This window comes from Vombatus ursinus, unplaced genomic scaffold (assembly GCF_900497805.2).
Source record: "Vombatus ursinus unplaced genomic scaffold, bare-nosed wombat genome assembly UNPS02014821.1, whole genome shotgun sequence".
Taxonomy (NCBI): domain Eukaryota; kingdom Metazoa; phylum Chordata; class Mammalia; order Diprotodontia; family Vombatidae; genus Vombatus; species Vombatus ursinus.
Window position 1 is genome coordinate 5,287,522 of NW_020954599.1, and position 18,975 is coordinate 5,306,496.

Here is an 18,975-nt window from a genome sequence, read left to right on the forward strand (position 1 = left end):
TGACATCATTCCCCAGTCTCTCCTATTTTCCCTCAGTCTCTGATGACGCAGCCCTTCAAGCCAAGGCAAACCCTTCTCTGCATACCCTTGATGCCATTCCTTCCAGTCCTCTAGAAGTCTGCCTCCCTTCAACCATCTCCTCCTCTATAATCTTTAGCATCTCACTCTTTCTGAGTTTCTTCCCTACTGCCTTCAAACAAGCCCAAGGCTCTGTGATTCTTTTTTTTTTTTTTTTAGGCTCTCTGATTCTTAATTAAAAAAAAAAATTTCAACTAGACTCTACCACTCCCTCAATCTATCACCCCTTTATCTTTCTTCCTTTTCTTAGCTGAACTCCTAGGAAAAAAAGCTGTAATTCAGATGCCTCCAGTTCCTCCCCACTAAGTCACTTTACCCCCTTCTGCAGCCTGGTTTCCAGCCTCCTCACTCAAATGAAATGATTCTCTCCAAAGGTACCAATGATCTCTTAACTATTTTTTCTAAGCCCTTATCGTCTTTAACCTTTCTGCTGCATTTTCTACCGTTGATCACCCTCTCTTCCTTAGATACTCTCTCCATTTTGGGTTTTCATAACCCTAATCTCTCCTGGTCTAGCATTTATTAAACACTGTACAGAAACTGTGCTAAACACTGGGGATACACAGAAAGGCAAAAGTCCCTGCTCTGAAGGAGCATGCAAACAATTATGTAAAAACAAGAGGGGCAGCTAGGTGGCGCAGTGGATAGAGCACCGGCCCTGAAGTCAGGAGGACCCGAGTTCAAATCCGGCCTCAGACCAAACACTTGACACTTATTCCCTGTGTGACCCTGGGCAAGTTACTTAACCCCAACTGCCTCACTAAAAAAACAAAAACAACAAAAAAAACAAGACAGAGATACAACAGAGAGATAATTAACAAAGAGAAGGCCCTAGTAGAAAGGAGGTGGTGAGAGGAAAGTCAAGAAAGTTTTCTTGTACAAGGTAGGATTTTAGCTGAGACTTGAAGAAAGCCAAGGAAGCCAAGAGGCAGAGATGAATGGAAAAAATTCCACGCATGAGGGACAGTGACTAAGTGTGGAGTTGAGGATGTAGTATCTCATTCAAAAAACAGCAAGGAGGTCAGTATCACTGAATTGCGGAGAGTTTGGGGGAACATAAACTTTAAGTAGTAGGAAGGGGCCAGATTTTGAAGGGATGGGATTTTATATTTAATCGTGGAATCAACAGGAAACCACTGGAGTTGATAGAAAGGGCGGCAGGGGGTTAAATGGCTTCCCTTCTTTCTGCTGAAAGCATCTCCTTTGCCAGGGTTTTTCTTCCACATTGCACCCCCTAAATGTGAGTATAACTCAAGGCTCTGTCCTGAGCCCTCTTTTCTCTATACTCCCTCTCAGCTTCCTTGGGTTTTTAAACCAGGGGTGGAGAACATGAGGCCTCAAGGCACAGTCAGCTCTGTGCAGATGATTCATAGATAGGTATATCTGTGCGTATGTGTGTTTATGTCTATGTACGTATATATGGCCCCATTCTCTCTTGATCTCCAGTCCCACATCACCAACTGATTATGACATTTCAAACTGTGCCTCAGACATATCAAACTCAAATCCAAAGAACTCATTACCTTTCCGACTAAACCCACCTCTCAGCCAGATTTCTCTAATTAAGTTAGTAACTTCAGTGTTAACCTTAACTACTCACTCATTTTCCCTCTGCATAGCCAACAAATCCCCAGACTTCACTCCTTTCTTGCGTTTAACGCCTGGCCTCTGCCCACGCAGCCACCTTATCTTGGGTCCTCACCACCTCTTCTCTCTCTGCCTGCCTCAGGTTTCAAACCAATCCAACCAGTCTTGCACAAAGGACTACCAAAGTGACCTTCCTTAAGTGCAGTTCTAACCATGTTATACCCTATTCAACAAATGTCAGTGGCCTTCTGCAGTGGGCCCTCCGGGGCTCCTGTCTTCCACTCTGAGCTTACTTTCCATTTATTCTATATGTCATTTTTTTTTCTTTATTTAATCCATATCACATCCATATATATCCATTATAGACAGTCTATAGTTTAGATACTACTAATTCAGGTGAATTTTTGTTTTTTACTTTTAGACAGTATCAAAAAAAGATGGATATTATAAGTTACTAAACCACAAACCAAAACTAGTCATTATCAGTATTTGTCAAAGAAAATGTTTAGTGAATTAAGATCAATGCGATTAAATCAAAAGAATTATATGCCTAAAAGTGACTTTTACTTTAACAATGATACCAAAGTATGGAAATTCTAGTAAGTGCTATTACCTTAAAAATGTAATTATTTTGTTTTAAAAATACCAGGAACAATATGATAAACGAAAAAGGATGCCAGAAAACATAAAGGTAGAAGTATAAAATCTAGTATTAAGATTCATTCTACAACAAGAAAATGTGGAAAGAAACAGCAACACCTCCAATCACTTTATATTAAACACTTTTTTAGAAAATCAAATTGACAAATAAACAAAAATGGTGGATTTCCCTTCCCCCAGTAATACCTACCTAAAGTTGAAGCTGGCACAACAATTAAATGAGGACCTCTGTTACCTTCTTGGTAGAGGTATGCCAGGAAGGAAATGGCTTGAATTGTTTTCCCTAATCCCTGTAAGGTAAAAAAGGAAAATTATCAATAAATCTTTGTATTTTAAATGTTATTAACTTCATTTTCCTTAGAGTGCATCAAGTCATTAAAAACAAACTAACTACTTTTTCCTCAAGTGAGATAAATCTCATTGGTAACAGTTTCTTCAACAATGAGCAAAGTAGAGATTTCCATTTTAGCAAGCTTAATAGGACATAAAAATTGCTATGTTGCAGCCAAATGTCATTAACATTAAAGCCCATGTTATATTTTCAAATAACAAATGCAGAAGGATCAACAAATGTTGTATTTTGAAGTTGCCATGTCTATCTGCTCCATTAGTACTCATTATTTAGTCTAAAAGTACATCTGAATATTTTCATTGAATTTTCTACCAGAAATATATATCCTTTAGAAGTGCTGATCTCAGGAATGAATGTACTGTACAATGATAATGTACAAACACACGGGTTGTTATATGAGAAGATATTCATAAATGTGGCAAGTTTCACAAGATGAGAGTAGTAATTTAAAAATTCATCTTACTAGGTATCTAAAGACCTCAACTCTTGTCATAGATTAAACACTAATTAGCTTGATCACCTTGAGATCTCAGTCCCTCACCCGTAAAATGAGGGGGTTTGGATCACACTATGAGTAAGGCTCCTGCCAGCTATAAAACTCTATGATCTCTCTCTCCCCCATCCCTTTTTTTTGAACCTTAAGAAAATGTCACGGAGCACTTCCTGACCATTGGTGCTTAGGTTATTCTTACTCATGCTCAGGCCTAATCTTAGTCTCATTTTCAAGATGTCAGAGCCTCAAGACAGAAAGGTAGGGGATTAGAGTAGGTGCAAAGGAACTGAGGTAGTTAACTGAAGAGTCAAGCAAAAGAGAGGTCGAACCCACTGGCATGACCACTCAGGAAAACCAGGAATATCAAAGGATGCGGAAAACAAATTTCAATCTAGTGATAGAATAGGAGGAAAACTGCAAAAGGACAAAATAAATTTCTCTAAGGTGGAGATAGTTAATATTATGGGAAAGACAGGATTCAAATGACTATTTCTCTTCATAATAAAATTTAAAAGGAAAAACTGACATGCTACCTACCATTTCATCAGCCAAAATACCATTTAGTCCATGTTTATGTAGCAGCGCTAGCCAATTCAAACCAATCTTCTGATATGGCTTGAGAGACAAACTGAAGAGAAAAAGAGTGATTAATAAAGGAACTATTTTTCCTTTAAGGAACTATATTTCCTTTTTTTGTCTTTTTTACATCAACTTCAGATTTAGACACATCTATTCCTGCAGTGTATCCTTCTATAACTTTTAATTTACTGTTACCCAAATACTTGTGTTACTTGAATAATGGGTAATTCTCTCTCTAAATACTTCAATTATTATAAAGAAAGTGAAGTAAAAAAGAAAATTGTCTTCATTAGGATCTTTTATAAGCTTTATTCCTTATTTGTTTTCAGTACTAGCAGTAACAAGCTCAGTTATTATACCTAATTTGGCACCCTTAAAAAGTTAATATATGGAATGTATAAAGACAAAATATCACACTTCCAGATTAATTCAATAATTAAGACCATAATGGGAATTGCCTTTGATTTTCTTAATCTTTAAGGTAGTTAAAGTAGTTGAGAATAGACATTCAGATAGTTCAGTGACATGCACATTTATCATGAGTATTCTTCTTACTAATTTTTATAGAACAGAACACATTTTCTTTGAATTGTCTAAAGATTATGAAAGAATACTTTTTGGGATGGTAATGAATGAATTTGAAATTAAGTATATTAAACTTTGAAGGCTCAAAATAAATTCATTAAGCTGATACAAAAAATTGGAATGACAATGCCTACTTTGTCTATACCCACATTATGGTATGAGCCCTGATAGCCACTCTCAAACATTCTGGGGATAAGGCATTTATGTTTCCAGCTGCAGGTCAGGAAGCAATTTTCACTTGCTAATTCAAATCCAATGGTTAAATACATATAAAAAATTTAAAAAGAAGTGTAGCTTCACAGTCCTTCTGCCTAGAACTGAGCTTCCCCAACTTCTAATATGAAGGGCAGCAATGGCCTAGTGGACTAAAGAGTTAGCTTTGCTGTTAGACCTGGGTTGACAGCAATATTGCTGTTATTGTGTTCAATGTTCAATGTTCACCTGGTTCTGTTCACATCACTTTGTATTCATGAAGTCTTTCCAGGTTTTTCTGAAATCATCCTGCTTGTCATTTCTTAAAGCACAATAATATTCCATCACAATCATATAACACAACTTCTTCAGCCATTCCCCAATTGATGGGCATTCCCTCAATTTTCAATTCTTAGCTACCCCAGAAAGAGCTGATATAAATATCTGTATACATATAGGTCCTTTTCCTTTTTTATCTCTTTGGGATACAGACCTAGTAGTGGTATTGCTGGATCAATATGTACAGTTTGGCAGGCCTTTGGGTATAGTTCCAAATGGCTCTCCAGAATGGTCAGATCAGTTCACAACTCCACCAACAATGCATTAGCTTCCTAGTTTTCTCACATCCCTTCCAACATTTATCATTTTCCTTTTTTGTAATGTTAGCCAAACCGATGGGTGTGAGGTGGTACCTCAGAGTTGTTTTAATTTACATTTCTCTAGGCAACAGTGATTTAGAACATTTTTTCACACGACTAGAAACAGCTTTGATTTCTTTGTCTGAAAACTGCCTGTTTGTATCCTTTGACCATTTATCAATTCAGTAATGACTTGTATTCTTATAAATTTGGCTCTATTCTCTATATATTTGAGAAGGGAGGCTTTTGTCAGATTAATTTATCAGACAGGCATTTTGAAAACATCAAATGTGATTTCTCAAACTGAATTTAATGTACCCCCATAGCAAAGAAAACAGTGGCAATGTGTTGGAAAAGACATTTTAAAAGTCTCAGATTAATGATTTTATCTGATAAGAATATCTCTTTCTGATCTTCTGCTAGGGTTGCAAACACTTGAATAAAACATGCACTCATCTCACCAATCTGTTCCTGATATGTGGCACTCCTAGAATAGTTCTCTATGTATGAGCAAATTTGAAACAATTTGAAAAAAACTTTATTGGAAACTCTTTTAAAACCAATGTTCTGTTAAGTGATGGATAGCATGGAAAGACCAGAAGACACAGGCCTAATTTCCAGTTTTTGCAGGTTGCTTTTCAGGGCCTCAGTTTTCTCATTTGAAAAAACATTTTAAATTAATAATAGGGATAGAGCCTGGACCTGTGGTGTTACTAACATGGGAAACGTCCAGCAGAAAAATTCCCTCTATTACTGCAAATCAGCACCTTCTTTGCATCGTAATAGCCTTCAGCCGATTGGAGCAGTGGTGTCAAACTCAAACAAAAATGAGGGCCAATAAATCACTAAACTAAATAAGGATCTCTGCTGGCCACACATTTACTTGGTTTTAAAATGTAAAATTTTCTATGTTTTATTGTATTTTTATTTATTGTTAAATATTTTCCCAATTAAATTTTAATCTAATTTGGGCTGAACTCAAGAGTGCTATGGGACACATGGGGCCCATGAACCACATGTTTGAGACCTCTGAACTAGAGATTAAGAGCTTAATTTGCCCAGAATCATGCATCTATCTAATGATGTAATATCTAATACAGAAGTGGCACTTTAAGCCAGGTCTTCCTGGCTGCAGGCCAGTTCTTTATTCCTTATGCCTACTAGCCTGAGAATGCTGAAATATATTTATTTGGTGGGATAGAATGAAACAAGAAACAAAAGTAGCAGTGTCTGTGGGAGCAGACAACATGTAATTCTTCTGAAAAAGATAAAAAATATGTAGACAGAATATAATAATGATACAAGTTTTTATATATGCTAATGAACATGACATGCTCAAAGAATAATTTTACTGAAAGTAAAGCACCTAAAAAATTTTTAACTTGATCTGTTGAAAATATCAGTTCTTAGAAGGCCAACAAATTAAAAGAAAGAAGTGTCTTTTTAACTCAATACTGTTTTGTTGGAATAAAACTATGCATAGTAGCTTAATTGGAACATGTGATGCAGGAGAGAAAATAGCTTATTAGCATGGAAAAACAGAGTAAAAGTAGACTGCGAAAGGCCTGAAATGTCAGAGGATTTTTTTTACCCAAGGTTATAGATGGGAGCCAAAGGAACTTAAGAAAGTGACTTCACCAGAGGTGTGCTTTATGGATTCCACTTTGGAAGTCAGATTATAGATGTATTAGAGAGGGGAGACATAGAGGTGTAAGAGATCAATTAGGCAATTGCAATAACCTAGGTGTGAATGGAGAAAAGGAGACCTAAGCAAGAGATGTTATCAACTAGATTTGGCAACTGATCAGGGCCAAGGAGAATGATGAGTCAAGGTTGTAAGCGGGGTTAACTAAAAAAAGGTGGCTTCCTTCAACGTAGTGAGATCATGTTAGAGAAAAGATATTACATTCTGTTCTGAACCCACTCAATTTGAGATTGCTATGGGACATTCAGTGGAAAATGTCTAAAAGATAGTTGGTGACATTCGGGAGACAAGCCTAAGACTGGATATACTGAACTGAGAGTTATCCAGAGATATTAATCGAACTCATGAGAACTGATAAGTTCAAAACAATGGTATGTGGAGAGAAAACAGAAGAGGACCAAAGACACAGCTTTGGAGAATATTCAGTTAAGGGAGAAATGGATGATAATTTAACAAAAAGACTGAACAGCTGAAAAAGAACCAAGAGAATGAAGCATCAGAATTGAAAGAGACCTCAGAACTCACCAAATCCAATGGGAAAAAATTCTTTCTATAATATTTCTAACGAATGGTCACTCAGCATCTACTTGAATGACTCAAGTCATGAGAAAACCCATTACTTCACAATCCCACTTTTGATCACAGCATTAGAAAAGAAGCAAGGACTATACAATCTGAACTCAGAACCTCCCTTCCACTTCTCTCCAACCTTCCTCTCGGGCCTACCCCCACCTCTTCCCCTTTGAGAAAGCTGTCTCTGACTGTCCCATGAACTGCATAGATCAGGAGCTCTCTTGCTGCTCCAGGGCCTCTGTTCATCTCTATGGTGCTGAGCCCATCTCATCTTCCTGCCTTGCAGGCAGTTACTCAATTAAACTTACATATCAGTTCAAAGCACCTGATTCCAAGATAAAGAATACTCTGGGTAAACTGTCCTTTGGTTGAATTCCCACTTAAGCCTTTTAAAAATACTTCTATCAGAAGAAGAAATTGAACACTTAGATACACCTAAAATATGTATGGGGCTCCCAAAAAGAAAGTAAGCACTTGGTATTTATTAGAAATCAATCCTTTAAATGAAAGACAAGTCCCTAAGACATACTTCATAGCCTGGGGTGGAGGAAGGGAGGGTGTCTCAGCAAGAAACTTTGACTCACATGGACCCAAGTTTGATTCTAGAGAGTGCTGATCCCAAAGAGAGTCAAAGTACAAGCAATTTCTCCTTTCTTACTGCTATAGACAACAGAGATGGAGATTCCTTTACCAAGACTCTCAGTTACAACCATCAGTTCAGTCACTGGCTACCAATCAGGAGTTCATTGGGGCTAAGGTGCATGTCTAGCTCCACGGTAGGTGAACAAAAGTTCCCATTCTATAATCTCTTCTAGTGGATCGGGGAAACTCATCAAACTGGACAGTTCTCCTGATCATCTATATACCATATATGCACAGAAAATAGCTCATGCAAAGGCATGAAGGCAGGAAATGGACTAATGAGCTCTGAAAACCAGTAGAAAAGTTTGTCTGGAACATACGTGAATTTTCCCAGGCCAAAATGTGAATAAACAGGAAAGCCAGTATTCAAGTGCAGACCCCCTGAATCTAAACCCTGAGCTTCAGACTCCAAATACATTTTTGATTATATCTTGATTTTTAGAACGTTTTATTTCGATGTTTAATCAGAGCTTTTAATTAGTTGGTTTTCTAGGCTTCGGGAGTTTGGGTTTTTGGTTTTTTTTGTTGTTGTTGTTGCATGCCCAATTCATTGATACGTTCTTTCTTTCTTTTGTTGTTGAAAATGTTTGGTGATAAAATTTTCCCTAAGGTTTGCTTTGGCTACATTACATAAATTTTGCTGTGCTATCTCTTTGTTTTCATTATTTTTAACAAAACTATCTAATGTTTCTATGACTCTTTGACCTACCAGTTCTTTAGGATTGTTATCCAGTCTTCCATTAGCTTTTAGTCCTTTTTTCAATAAGAGCCCAGATCTTTTAAAAACAATCTGCTCAAGAAAATGAAGGCCTAAGTTCAATTCAAACTCTGATGCATAATGCTTGTGTAATTGGAGGCAGTTGCTTAACCTTTCTGATCCTCAGTTTTCTCATCTGTAAAACGAGGATGTTGGACTAGAGTTTTATCGGATCTCTCAGGTAGTGACTCTTAGCCAGTGGGCTGAGGGCCCCTGGAAGAGCTTGAAGTAATTGCAGGGGGATCTATCATTAAATGGCTCTATATATTAAATAGAGCAAATACGTCATCTGTAGCCTGAATGTTTTGTGTGTGCATATATATACACATATAAAAAATAAAAATACTTCTATCAGCAATACTTCCTTTCGGGGGGAAGCCTTTATACTTGGACAAATTCATTTACATATAGTCTTAAAAAACTATCTTCCCATTTGGAACAGGCAGAATATATATTCCATTTGCTAAAAATCAGGATTCCTACCTACAGTACTCTAGAAGGGAAGGATTTCCCTTCTATGTCAAAGGAATCACTCAATCAAAGGTATTCACCCCTACCAATTTTTGCAAAATATAGACAATCTTTCCATGTATTTTGGAAAAGTACCCTAGACAGGCTAGAAAAGCTAGCTCACAATGGTCTAGAAATAATACTGCTCCCCTAACCCTGGGACCCTGAAGAGTGAAAAAATAACAAGTTCAGGCAAAAGGAATGCTATCATGTTTGGTGGTTGCTGTTGGAGGACCCAACCTACTTAATTGTTTGGGAAGCTCCTCCTAGATCAACCCCCCCCCATTATTAAGAGCCCCTTTGAGTTCTTGCTCTTCAGTGTTATGAACAAGCATGGGATGAAGATGCTTAGCCAGAGTTGTGCGCTAACTTTGAGCATAAAGGATTCCATTCAGATTCAAGGAGATATTAAGACCACTTGCATGGTCTTCAGCAGCACTGAAGACCAACCCTTGTGAGAGTTTCAGTGTGACACAAGAGAGAGGAGAGAAGTTGACAACATACAAGATGGAAGAAGAGGTTTTTATGAAAAACCTATCCAGGGGTAGTCTCGAGCTTTCCCTTCCTGTGTTCCCTGGTGTTATATGTGGCCCTGGATGAGACCCACCAGAGTTTGAGTGGCAGATCTTCGTTTTTCTCAGGTATTACAGGATTGTGGTCCACACTCAATTCTGTACTACTTGGAAGACAGGACACAGCAAATTCAAGACTTATCAGGCAAACTAAGTTTCAGAAACACATCACAAATTAACTCAATCCCCCATCAATAGGACAGCCTGCCAAGCAGTGGACATCTTTGTAACAGTCTGCTTATTATCTCCATTAGAATATCAGATAAAGGATTTGAGGGTGTGAAGACAGAGCAAAAGTAGATGAGAGTTTGAAAAGTCCTTACAGGATGGTATCATCTATAAAAGTCTCACAACCTTTATAAGACCACATAGGGCCTATAACCTGTGACAACTACATACTCAAGACAAAGGGGAATGGCTCATCTCTTAATGAGGATGCAGCTGTCATTGAGCCTGTTGACCCTTCACCAAGAATGCCTGAGAGGAGCTTACAGAATAAGCCAATGCATATTATTTTCTCAAGCAATGTAAACCCACACCTACCTATGAGTAACACTCATGGAAAGTTATTTAAGTAATCCAACTCTCCAGAACTGTGCTACACTGCCAAGGTCTCAACTAACTTTCATTCTTCTTCCTGGTATAACTATTAAAGTAAACTCAAAACTGTTAAGGAAATTTGTGTCTGGCTAGACAATTCTAGTCAACTGGCCCTGATAGTCAATCTGGAGAAAGGATATGCAACAGAATTCTATCCTTTGTTTAATTATCTTCCCACACAACACATGTGTAGATAACGCAAAGCTGAGGAGAGCTAATACATCAGATTACAGAATCAAGATTCAAAAAGATCTTGAATAGGCTGGAAAGTTGTACCGAAACTCATAGAAGATCTGAAGAAGTTTAGTAGGGATAAATGTAAATTTTTACATGTTTCAAAAAGAACATGAAAAACAGGATGACTGTAGTTTACATGAAAAAGATTCAAACAGTCTTGAAGGCTCTCACACTTCATAGGAGTCAACATAAAATACTCACTCAAAAAAAACAAGCAGCTTAGAAACCTGAATGAATTTTCCCCAAGATTAAAAAAAAAATTTTTTGACAGGATAAAATTAAGTCAAGACAACTTCATTCACCCACTTATAGGTCTAAGCCCAGTAAAACCAAACCATATGATAGATTTTATACCCTAAAAGTGTATTTTAATATTTCCAACTGGTTATCCCAGATATTAGGGCAACCTCAATTGCCAGCCCCTAACACCTAATTTGTAAACATATCATACACACACACACACACACACACACACACACACACACACACACACCCCCAATGATTACTACCACTGTCCCTGCTAATATCTTCATATGTTGGTGCTCATCTACTCCTGACATGAGATCTATTTTGCTAACACTTGGTACTTTGAGAGAATTTGTGGTTTCAGAAATAAAACCTGTGAAAATAAAGAACAGTTTAAGGTAGATGACCCTGAATAAATACCCAGATAAGTTTGGCCTGCTTAGTGGTAGCCTTTAAACTTCCCTTTTTCTGCCACCTGAAATTCTATCAAATAGAGATATGTTTGGAATAAATGTAGAACTTGTTTTTTTTTTTAAAGGTAAAAGGGTTAAATCATTCATACACTATAGTTAAATAAGATTACTTTTCTCAGAGCACTGGATTTGGAGTTTAAGTCTGGACAAGAATATAGACCTGGCTACTGTGTGGCCTTGAGCAATTACTTCAATCTCTCAGAACTCCAATTTCCTGACTGGTAAAAGTAAGATCATCTCTAAGGTCCCTTTCAGCTCTCAATCTTTTGATCCCAATAATCCCTGCAATCAGATACACTTAAGTAAAAGTAGTTTTAACTGAATAGAAATATGTGGTGAAAATTTTTTGATGTATGAAAGACTAAGAGGAGATAATAGGCCTAAAAGTGAAGCTTTAGGCAACTAGAGAAATATGGCGTAGGAGATAGGTGCAGTGTAAAAAAGTTCCTCCATGCAACCAAAAGAACATTTTCATTACTAGGCTATTTTATTTTCATCTAAAGAGAACTAGGTGAATTTAGTTAAGAAGGATTTTAAGTTAAACCTTTTCAAATTGTATGAGGGTTTAGTAACTGAAATCATCACAGGACAGACTCAACTGGGGAGGTCTGGCAAAATGAAGGACTCTCCATTATCACATTGCTGTAGAAAAAGGAAACACAGCAGTGCCAACTACACTTGTAGAAGGTAAATTTGCTGATACAGCCACAGTTCTTTCCCGGCAACAGAGACACTAACTTCTTTTGGAAACTGAACCACATTTTCCTACATTATCTCACACTACCCTATAATAGTTTAAAAACAACAACAACAACTGTATTTTACATGAAAAGCACATCTTGTGAGCTAAAGTTTGAAAGGTGTGAGAGGGACCTCAGGGAGCAAGAGCGTTTGTAGTACCTGTGTAGTAGGGCCCTAGCCATGGCTCAGGGACAGAAAGGAGTGCCTGAGGTCAGACTCCCAGACAGAGATTACAAACAACAGTACATAAAGCCTGAAGCTGGAAGCATCATCCCCCATATCTTGGGACTAGAACCTGGCTGTAATAATAAGACATTAAAATAATAATAATAATAATAATTATGATTATGACAATAACAATAACAATAAGAAAGCAAAGAACCCAACCACAGATAGCTATTATGGGGACAGAGAAGAAACAGGTTCATACTCAGAAGATAGTGAAGCTAAAAAAATAAACAACTACTCCTACTTCAAAGAAAAATGTCAAATGGTCATAAGCCCAAAGAACTCTTGGAAGAGCTTAAAAAGGACTTTAAAAGCTCCAGCCTTGGAGTCAGGAGGACCTGAGTTCAAATCGAGGCTCAGACACTTGACACTTCTAGTTGTGTGACCCTGAGCAAGTCACTTAACCCCAATTGCCTCACCTAAAACAAACAAAAACAAACAAAAAAAGATTTTAAAATCAACTGTGGTTGAAGAAAAAAAAATAACTGCAATCTAAGAAAAGTTTGAAAAGAAAGTCAACCAACTGGAAAGAAATCCAAAAACTTAAGGAAGAAAATAATGCCTTTAAAAACTAGAATTGGGCAAGGGAAGGCTAATAATGTTTTTTTTTTTTTAAAGGCAATTGGGGTTAAGTGATTTGCCCAGGGTCACACAGCTAATAAGCATCCAGTGTTTGGTCTGAGGCCGGATTTGATCTCAGGTCCTCCTGACTTCAGGACCGGTGCTCGCTCCACTGTGCCACCTAGCTGCCCCGAAAGCTAATAATGTTTTAAGTCACCAAGAAATCATTTTAAAAATCAAAAGAATGAAAAAATAGAAAAGAATGCCAAACATCTCATTAGAAAACTGATCTGGAGAATGTGTTGAGAGAATTCATTGAGGACCCCTACTCAAATATTTGTTATTACAATTTTATAAGGGGTAATGATTGTTAATAATTATTTTAATATATTCATCTAGTAATACATATCCAGTCAATCACCTAAAAGTAGGTATAAGAATAATCAATGTATTAATCCATACTTTGTATAAGTCACATAGGAATACAGATTCTAATAAAAGGGTCCAAATTTTAAAATAATGTTCATTACTTGTTTAATAGCCATGAAGCTCACTTGTGCAACCACAAGAATGTTGACAAAGATATCTCCATTCTGTAGATGTAAATTAGGCACATTAGAGATAGGGGAAATGAGGGAAGAAGGACAAATAGTGAGGAAAAATAGAATGGAGGGAAATAACATAATGAGTGACTACAACTCTGAACGGGAATGGGATGAACTCACCCATAAAATGGAGAGCAGAGCGGATCAAAAATCAGAATCTGACACTATGCCGTTTACAAGAAACACAATTAAACAATTAAAAAAGGGTAAAGAAAGTGGTTGAGCAGTACCAGATCTTAAACTATGTTAAAAGGTAGCAATAATCAATCTGGTATTGGCTAAGAAATAGAAAGGCAAATCAGTGGAAGAGAACACACATATGATACAGAGTGGTAAATGATTATAGTAAAAACTTGTGTTAGACAAATGTAAAGATGGAAGTTTTGGAGATAAAAATTCATTATTTGGTAAAAAAAAAACTGTTGGGAAACTTGGAAAGCAGTTTGGCAGAAACTGAGTAAAGACTAATATCTTAAACCATTTACCAAGACAAGGTCAAAATGGATACATAACCTAGATATAAAGGGAGATATATCACAAAGAAAATTAAAAGAACATGGAACATTACCTATCAGACTTATGGATAGGAGAACAACTTATGAATAAACAAGAGATCAAGAGCACCGTGAGGCATAAAATGGATAATTTTGATTACATTTAATTAAATAGGTTTTGTACAAATAAAACCAATGTAGCCAATATTAGAAGCGAAGCAGAAAACCAGGGGAAAATTTTTATAGACAATCTCTCAGATAAAGGTCTTATTTCTCATATATAAAAAACTGTCAAATTTATAAAGAATATGAGTCATTCCCCAATTGATAAATGGTCAAAGGATATGGGGCAGTTTTCAGAGGAAGAAATCAAAACTATATATAGTCATATGAAAAAATGCTCTAAATCATTACTGATTAAAGGAATGCAAATTAAGAAAAACTTTGAGATATCATCTTATACCTATCAAATTGGCTAATATAATAGATGTAGTACAATTGGCAAATGGCTAAACAAGTTGTAGTATGCAATTGTGACGGAATACTACTGTGCTTGTTGATTTTAGAAAAAGATGGAAAGACCTGCATGAAATAATGAAAAGTGAAATGAGCAGTACCAATAGAACATTGTACATAGTAACAGAAATATGGTCCTAAGAACAACTCTGAATGATTACTTCATCTTGAGTATCATATATACTAAAATCAACTACAAAGACCCTATGAAAGGAGATGCTATCCAGCTCCAGAGAAAGAACTGATAAATAGAAGTAGGCATATGTGGCTTTACATTATTTTATGCACACATTTATGTGTGTGTATATATACGTGTGTGTTTGTGTGTGTATGTGTATATACGTAAAAATATATACATATATTTTGTGTGTGTGTGTGTTTGTGTTTAATTGTAGTCTTCTCTAGGACAGGCTGGGAGAGAGGGGGAGAAAAAACAAAAAGAAGCACATCTTAATGTTACTAGTCATTAAATGACCAAGTATATTGGTTTGGATCATTAGAAATGCAGAACTGAGTAAAAGTTTAATTCTAAAAATAGAATTGAGACTCTAAAATACTACAAGACTATTCTTAAGTTTCCTCATCTGTAAAACTGGGATGATAACAGCACCTACTTCCCAGAGTTGTTGTGAGGTTCAAATGAGATAATAATCATAAAGCCTTAGCACAGTGGCTGTCACACAGTAAGCACTATATAAATGTTGGCTATGATAATGATTATGACCACTGAGATATGCTCATGTATGAGGAAATCTGAATTTAAACATGGTGCCCTCCTAAATTATTTAACTAGATTCCAAAATGTGAAACAACTCAATTTTTAGTTCAATGACATTTGTGTTGAATGTTTTTAAATAAAAAGACAATAGGCCAAGTATTTTTTTTCTAATTAGAGAACTTCATTAAAAGGAAAATCATTTTAGTTTAAAAAAAAAATCACTTTCAAGAACTTTGACCACGTGACTTCTAGTAAGGATAAGTTCTGATACATTGTAGTTAATTAAATTTAGTTGAGGAAAGGTTTTATTCCTTCCCTCCAGAATGAACTAAAATTTGAAAACTACCTAAAAGGTTTAAAATCACAGATAAATGCTATTTTGGCACCTCAATTTTTACTTGTATGTAATAAAATTTTTAAAGAGTCGGTTCAATGAGAAGTTTTCAAACTGATGCAATTATTTATTTTTTAAAAATACAAATCATATGTAGATTAGAAGAACCAAGAAACATGTTTTTTTCAGGTCTTCTACCCAGGCTATATCAACAACTAATTTTTAATTTTAAAAGATAAAATTAGATAAGATGAAATATAGAGTTCTATAAAATCTAAAGCACTATAATTTGTGAGCTAGTATTATTATTCCGCAAACATTATTATGGGATAATTACTACACAGTTTTCACTATTAGGTTTATTTTCAAGCATCATTTCTCTAATTCTGTGAGCCAACAACAGAAAGTTCAGATTGCATCTCTAAAATTATCAATTAGGCTACAATATACGATATTACCTTTGGTTTAGAATGGAAGGTTGATCTATATTCCATCCACCTCCACCTTCAGTAAGCCTGGTCACCTGCTTTGTCAATTTATTTGAAATGTCTTCGCATTTGTTCATAAGTCTTATAACTACATCTCTTTCTTGAATCAATGTTTTACAGTGCCATATTAAATCTTCTGACAACCCATTTGTTTTGCACATTTTTGTGAACTGTGGGGGGAAATAAGAGAAAATAATTCAACAGTACAGCTTGAGCACTATAAGAAATGTGAATTCTATTTTGTTTCCCTCACCAGGAATAACAAAGTACTTTTTGTACTTTTATTAGTTTCAGCTTTCATTATGTCCTAAAGTACAATGACGGATTTTCTCAAGACTTACAAAAACTCCTATCCTAAACTTTCAGCTAAACTTTAGTCCTTCTATTTCCATTCTGCTCAAGACACATTTACTTATATATACAACCGTCATATCAAATTCAACATGTCCAAAAAGGAACTCTTCCCTCAAAACAGGCTTCCCCATTGACTTCTCCATGTCATTCTTTGATTTTTCAAGGCCTCTGTGATTTTGTATCACCTTACTGGTTCAACCTAATTTCCTTTCACTCAACACAAATGCTCTTCTCTAACAACTCTGCTTACTGTATACCCCACATAACACATTCCCATGCTCCCGCTGTTCCCTACTGAATGACCTTTCCCCTTCTCTGCTTACAAACTAAGCTAAATCCATTCATCTTTCAAGGCCCAACTGAAGCTCCACTGCCTCCATAAAGCCTTCCAGCCTATAATGATTTGTCTATTATGAGTTCCTAAAGCCTTTATTGTATATACTAAGACACCTAGCTTCATGTTAAGATTTATTTCTCTAACTAAATTAAAATTTCTCCACAAGAACCAGCAAAATACATTCACATCTAACATCCAGCCTAATTTGTCTAAGGAGAAAAAATGCATAAGGTAAAGGAACAGAATTTGAAATCGAGTTATCAGTTTCTGCACGGGTAAAAACAAATGGGCTATCCCTTGGAAATAAAGAAGCTTTTCAAGACTAAAGACTATTTATTGTATTTCATATCACCCAAGAATAAATTTGTGCTGAATTAAACACAGAAAATACTGAGCATCTCAATAACAAAAATACTGACTGAATGACTTAGGTTAATGCTCACATCAAATCCTACTAACTAGAAACATATCAAAGGGCAAAAGTATTTTAATTTTAAAAGAATTCACACCTTTTCAACTAACATAAGCCTTGAGGAATTCAGAATTATTCAACAGTCAAAACAGCTACTTTGACCTTCCTCCTACACCTCTTTTTCTAAGGGAAAATTACATGACTAAAAGCAAAAACAAAAAGCTCAAATTAACTATATAAATTGATGAAAGGAGGACAAAAGTAGGACAAAAATGCAAAGTGAGATCATGCTAATAAATTTGATATATCTGAATTTCACATGTTTTGTTGCATGTTGCATGCAAAAGTTAGTACATTTGTGTGCTGATATGTCTAAGTAAACAAGAAAGTCTTTCAAACCGAAAAATAATTTTTCACTCAAAATTAGCCTAAGTTGAACTTTAATTCGTTGAGTTTGCTAGTTTCTTCCCTACTGCTGCATGGAACTCTAACATCTATGCTGTGAATAGATCATGATTGTTCATTAATCTTAAATTAGATTCATTCTTCCTTTCAATCTATTACATTTTGCTTTCATGTTGATAAGATAGCTTTCAAATGTGCTACAATATGGATCAATTTAATAGTAAAAATGATAAACCATTCAATAATATAACATAAGCTGTTTTACCAAGATAACATTTGAATCTGTGTTTGTTTAAATGAAAAAAATTGGACACAAATTCAAAAAAATTCCTTTTACAAGAAAAGTACATACTTCATTTTTAATAGATGATGAAAAACATATAAAAGCTAAATGAGATTTATTAGATCCTGCATGTAGATACCTGCAAAAAAATTTCTGAGCAACTTAGCTGAAAAAAAAAATATATGTATATATATATGTATATATATATATATAAAGAACATTATTATGATATAAAATTTAAAAAGACCTAAAAGTGGCTTGATTGCCAAGAATCTTGGTTGGCAAAAATGAAAATCTTACAATCTATAAATGCACAAGTGAAAGCAAAACGAAACCATCTGTTGCGACAAAAACATTGTGATTCACGTCCGCCCATTTAACACATTCCTCCAAGCAATAACAAGAAGAACATTAGCAGGTTAGAGTAATCCATGATCATGAAATGGCCAAGTTCATGCAGAAGTTCAAATGACAGAATTTTAATGTCTCAGAACATATTTATTAAGCATATTATCCTTATGAAAATATATTTGGCAGCCATTTTAAACATGAAAATCTACTATAAAGAACTGAGAGATGACCATTATTAGCACCAGTGAAATCAGATGCATTAAGTGGTATAGTTGTAAAAACGCTGGACTGGAAACAAAGTCAAAACATTGCAGTCCTAGTCCAAAACTCTCTAACTACTTGTTTGAACACTTAACCTTTGATTTTCCTCTGAAAACTGTGGCTAGATTGGATCCCTATTAGTTCTAAAATTCTACGGTTTTGTGTTTAAACATATTAACCCATATAACTCCTTCCAGCTCCAAATTAGAAGTATTACTGTGAAGAAAAAAAAAAACACAACTGCAACACAACTTCATTTAACTTTTAAGGCTGAAAAGACACAGCTGTAACATCAAGTAACTGAAATACCCATTTTTTGCCACAAAGTGTCACTATTTCTACACAAATTATCAAGTATCTCTAAGAAAGAAATGTTCTTTAAAAATATGGTCCTTTCTCAAAACTTTT

At 35.6% G+C, this 18,975-nt stretch overlaps 1 protein-coding gene across 3 annotated transcripts in view; it reads right to left on the reverse strand.

Moving 5' to 3' along the window:
* Positions 1-18,975, reverse strand: part of SMARCAD1 (SWI/SNF-related, matrix-associated actin-dependent regulator of chromatin, subfamily a, containing DEAD/H box 1) — a 93,801-nt gene that overhangs the window by 27,549 nt on the left and 47,277 nt on the right. For all 3 annotated transcript variants that reach the window (XM_027837614.1, XM_027837613.1, XM_027837615.1), the window contains 3 exons: positions 16,135-16,334; positions 3,708-3,798; positions 2,516-2,615 (listed from right to left, as the gene is read on the reverse strand). In XM_027837614.1, the coding sequence (XP_027693415.1) occupies positions 2,516-2,615; positions 3,708-3,798; positions 16,135-16,334 (391 nt within the window). The remainder of the gene's footprint in view (positions 1-2,515; positions 2,616-3,707; positions 3,799-16,134; positions 16,335-18,975) is intronic.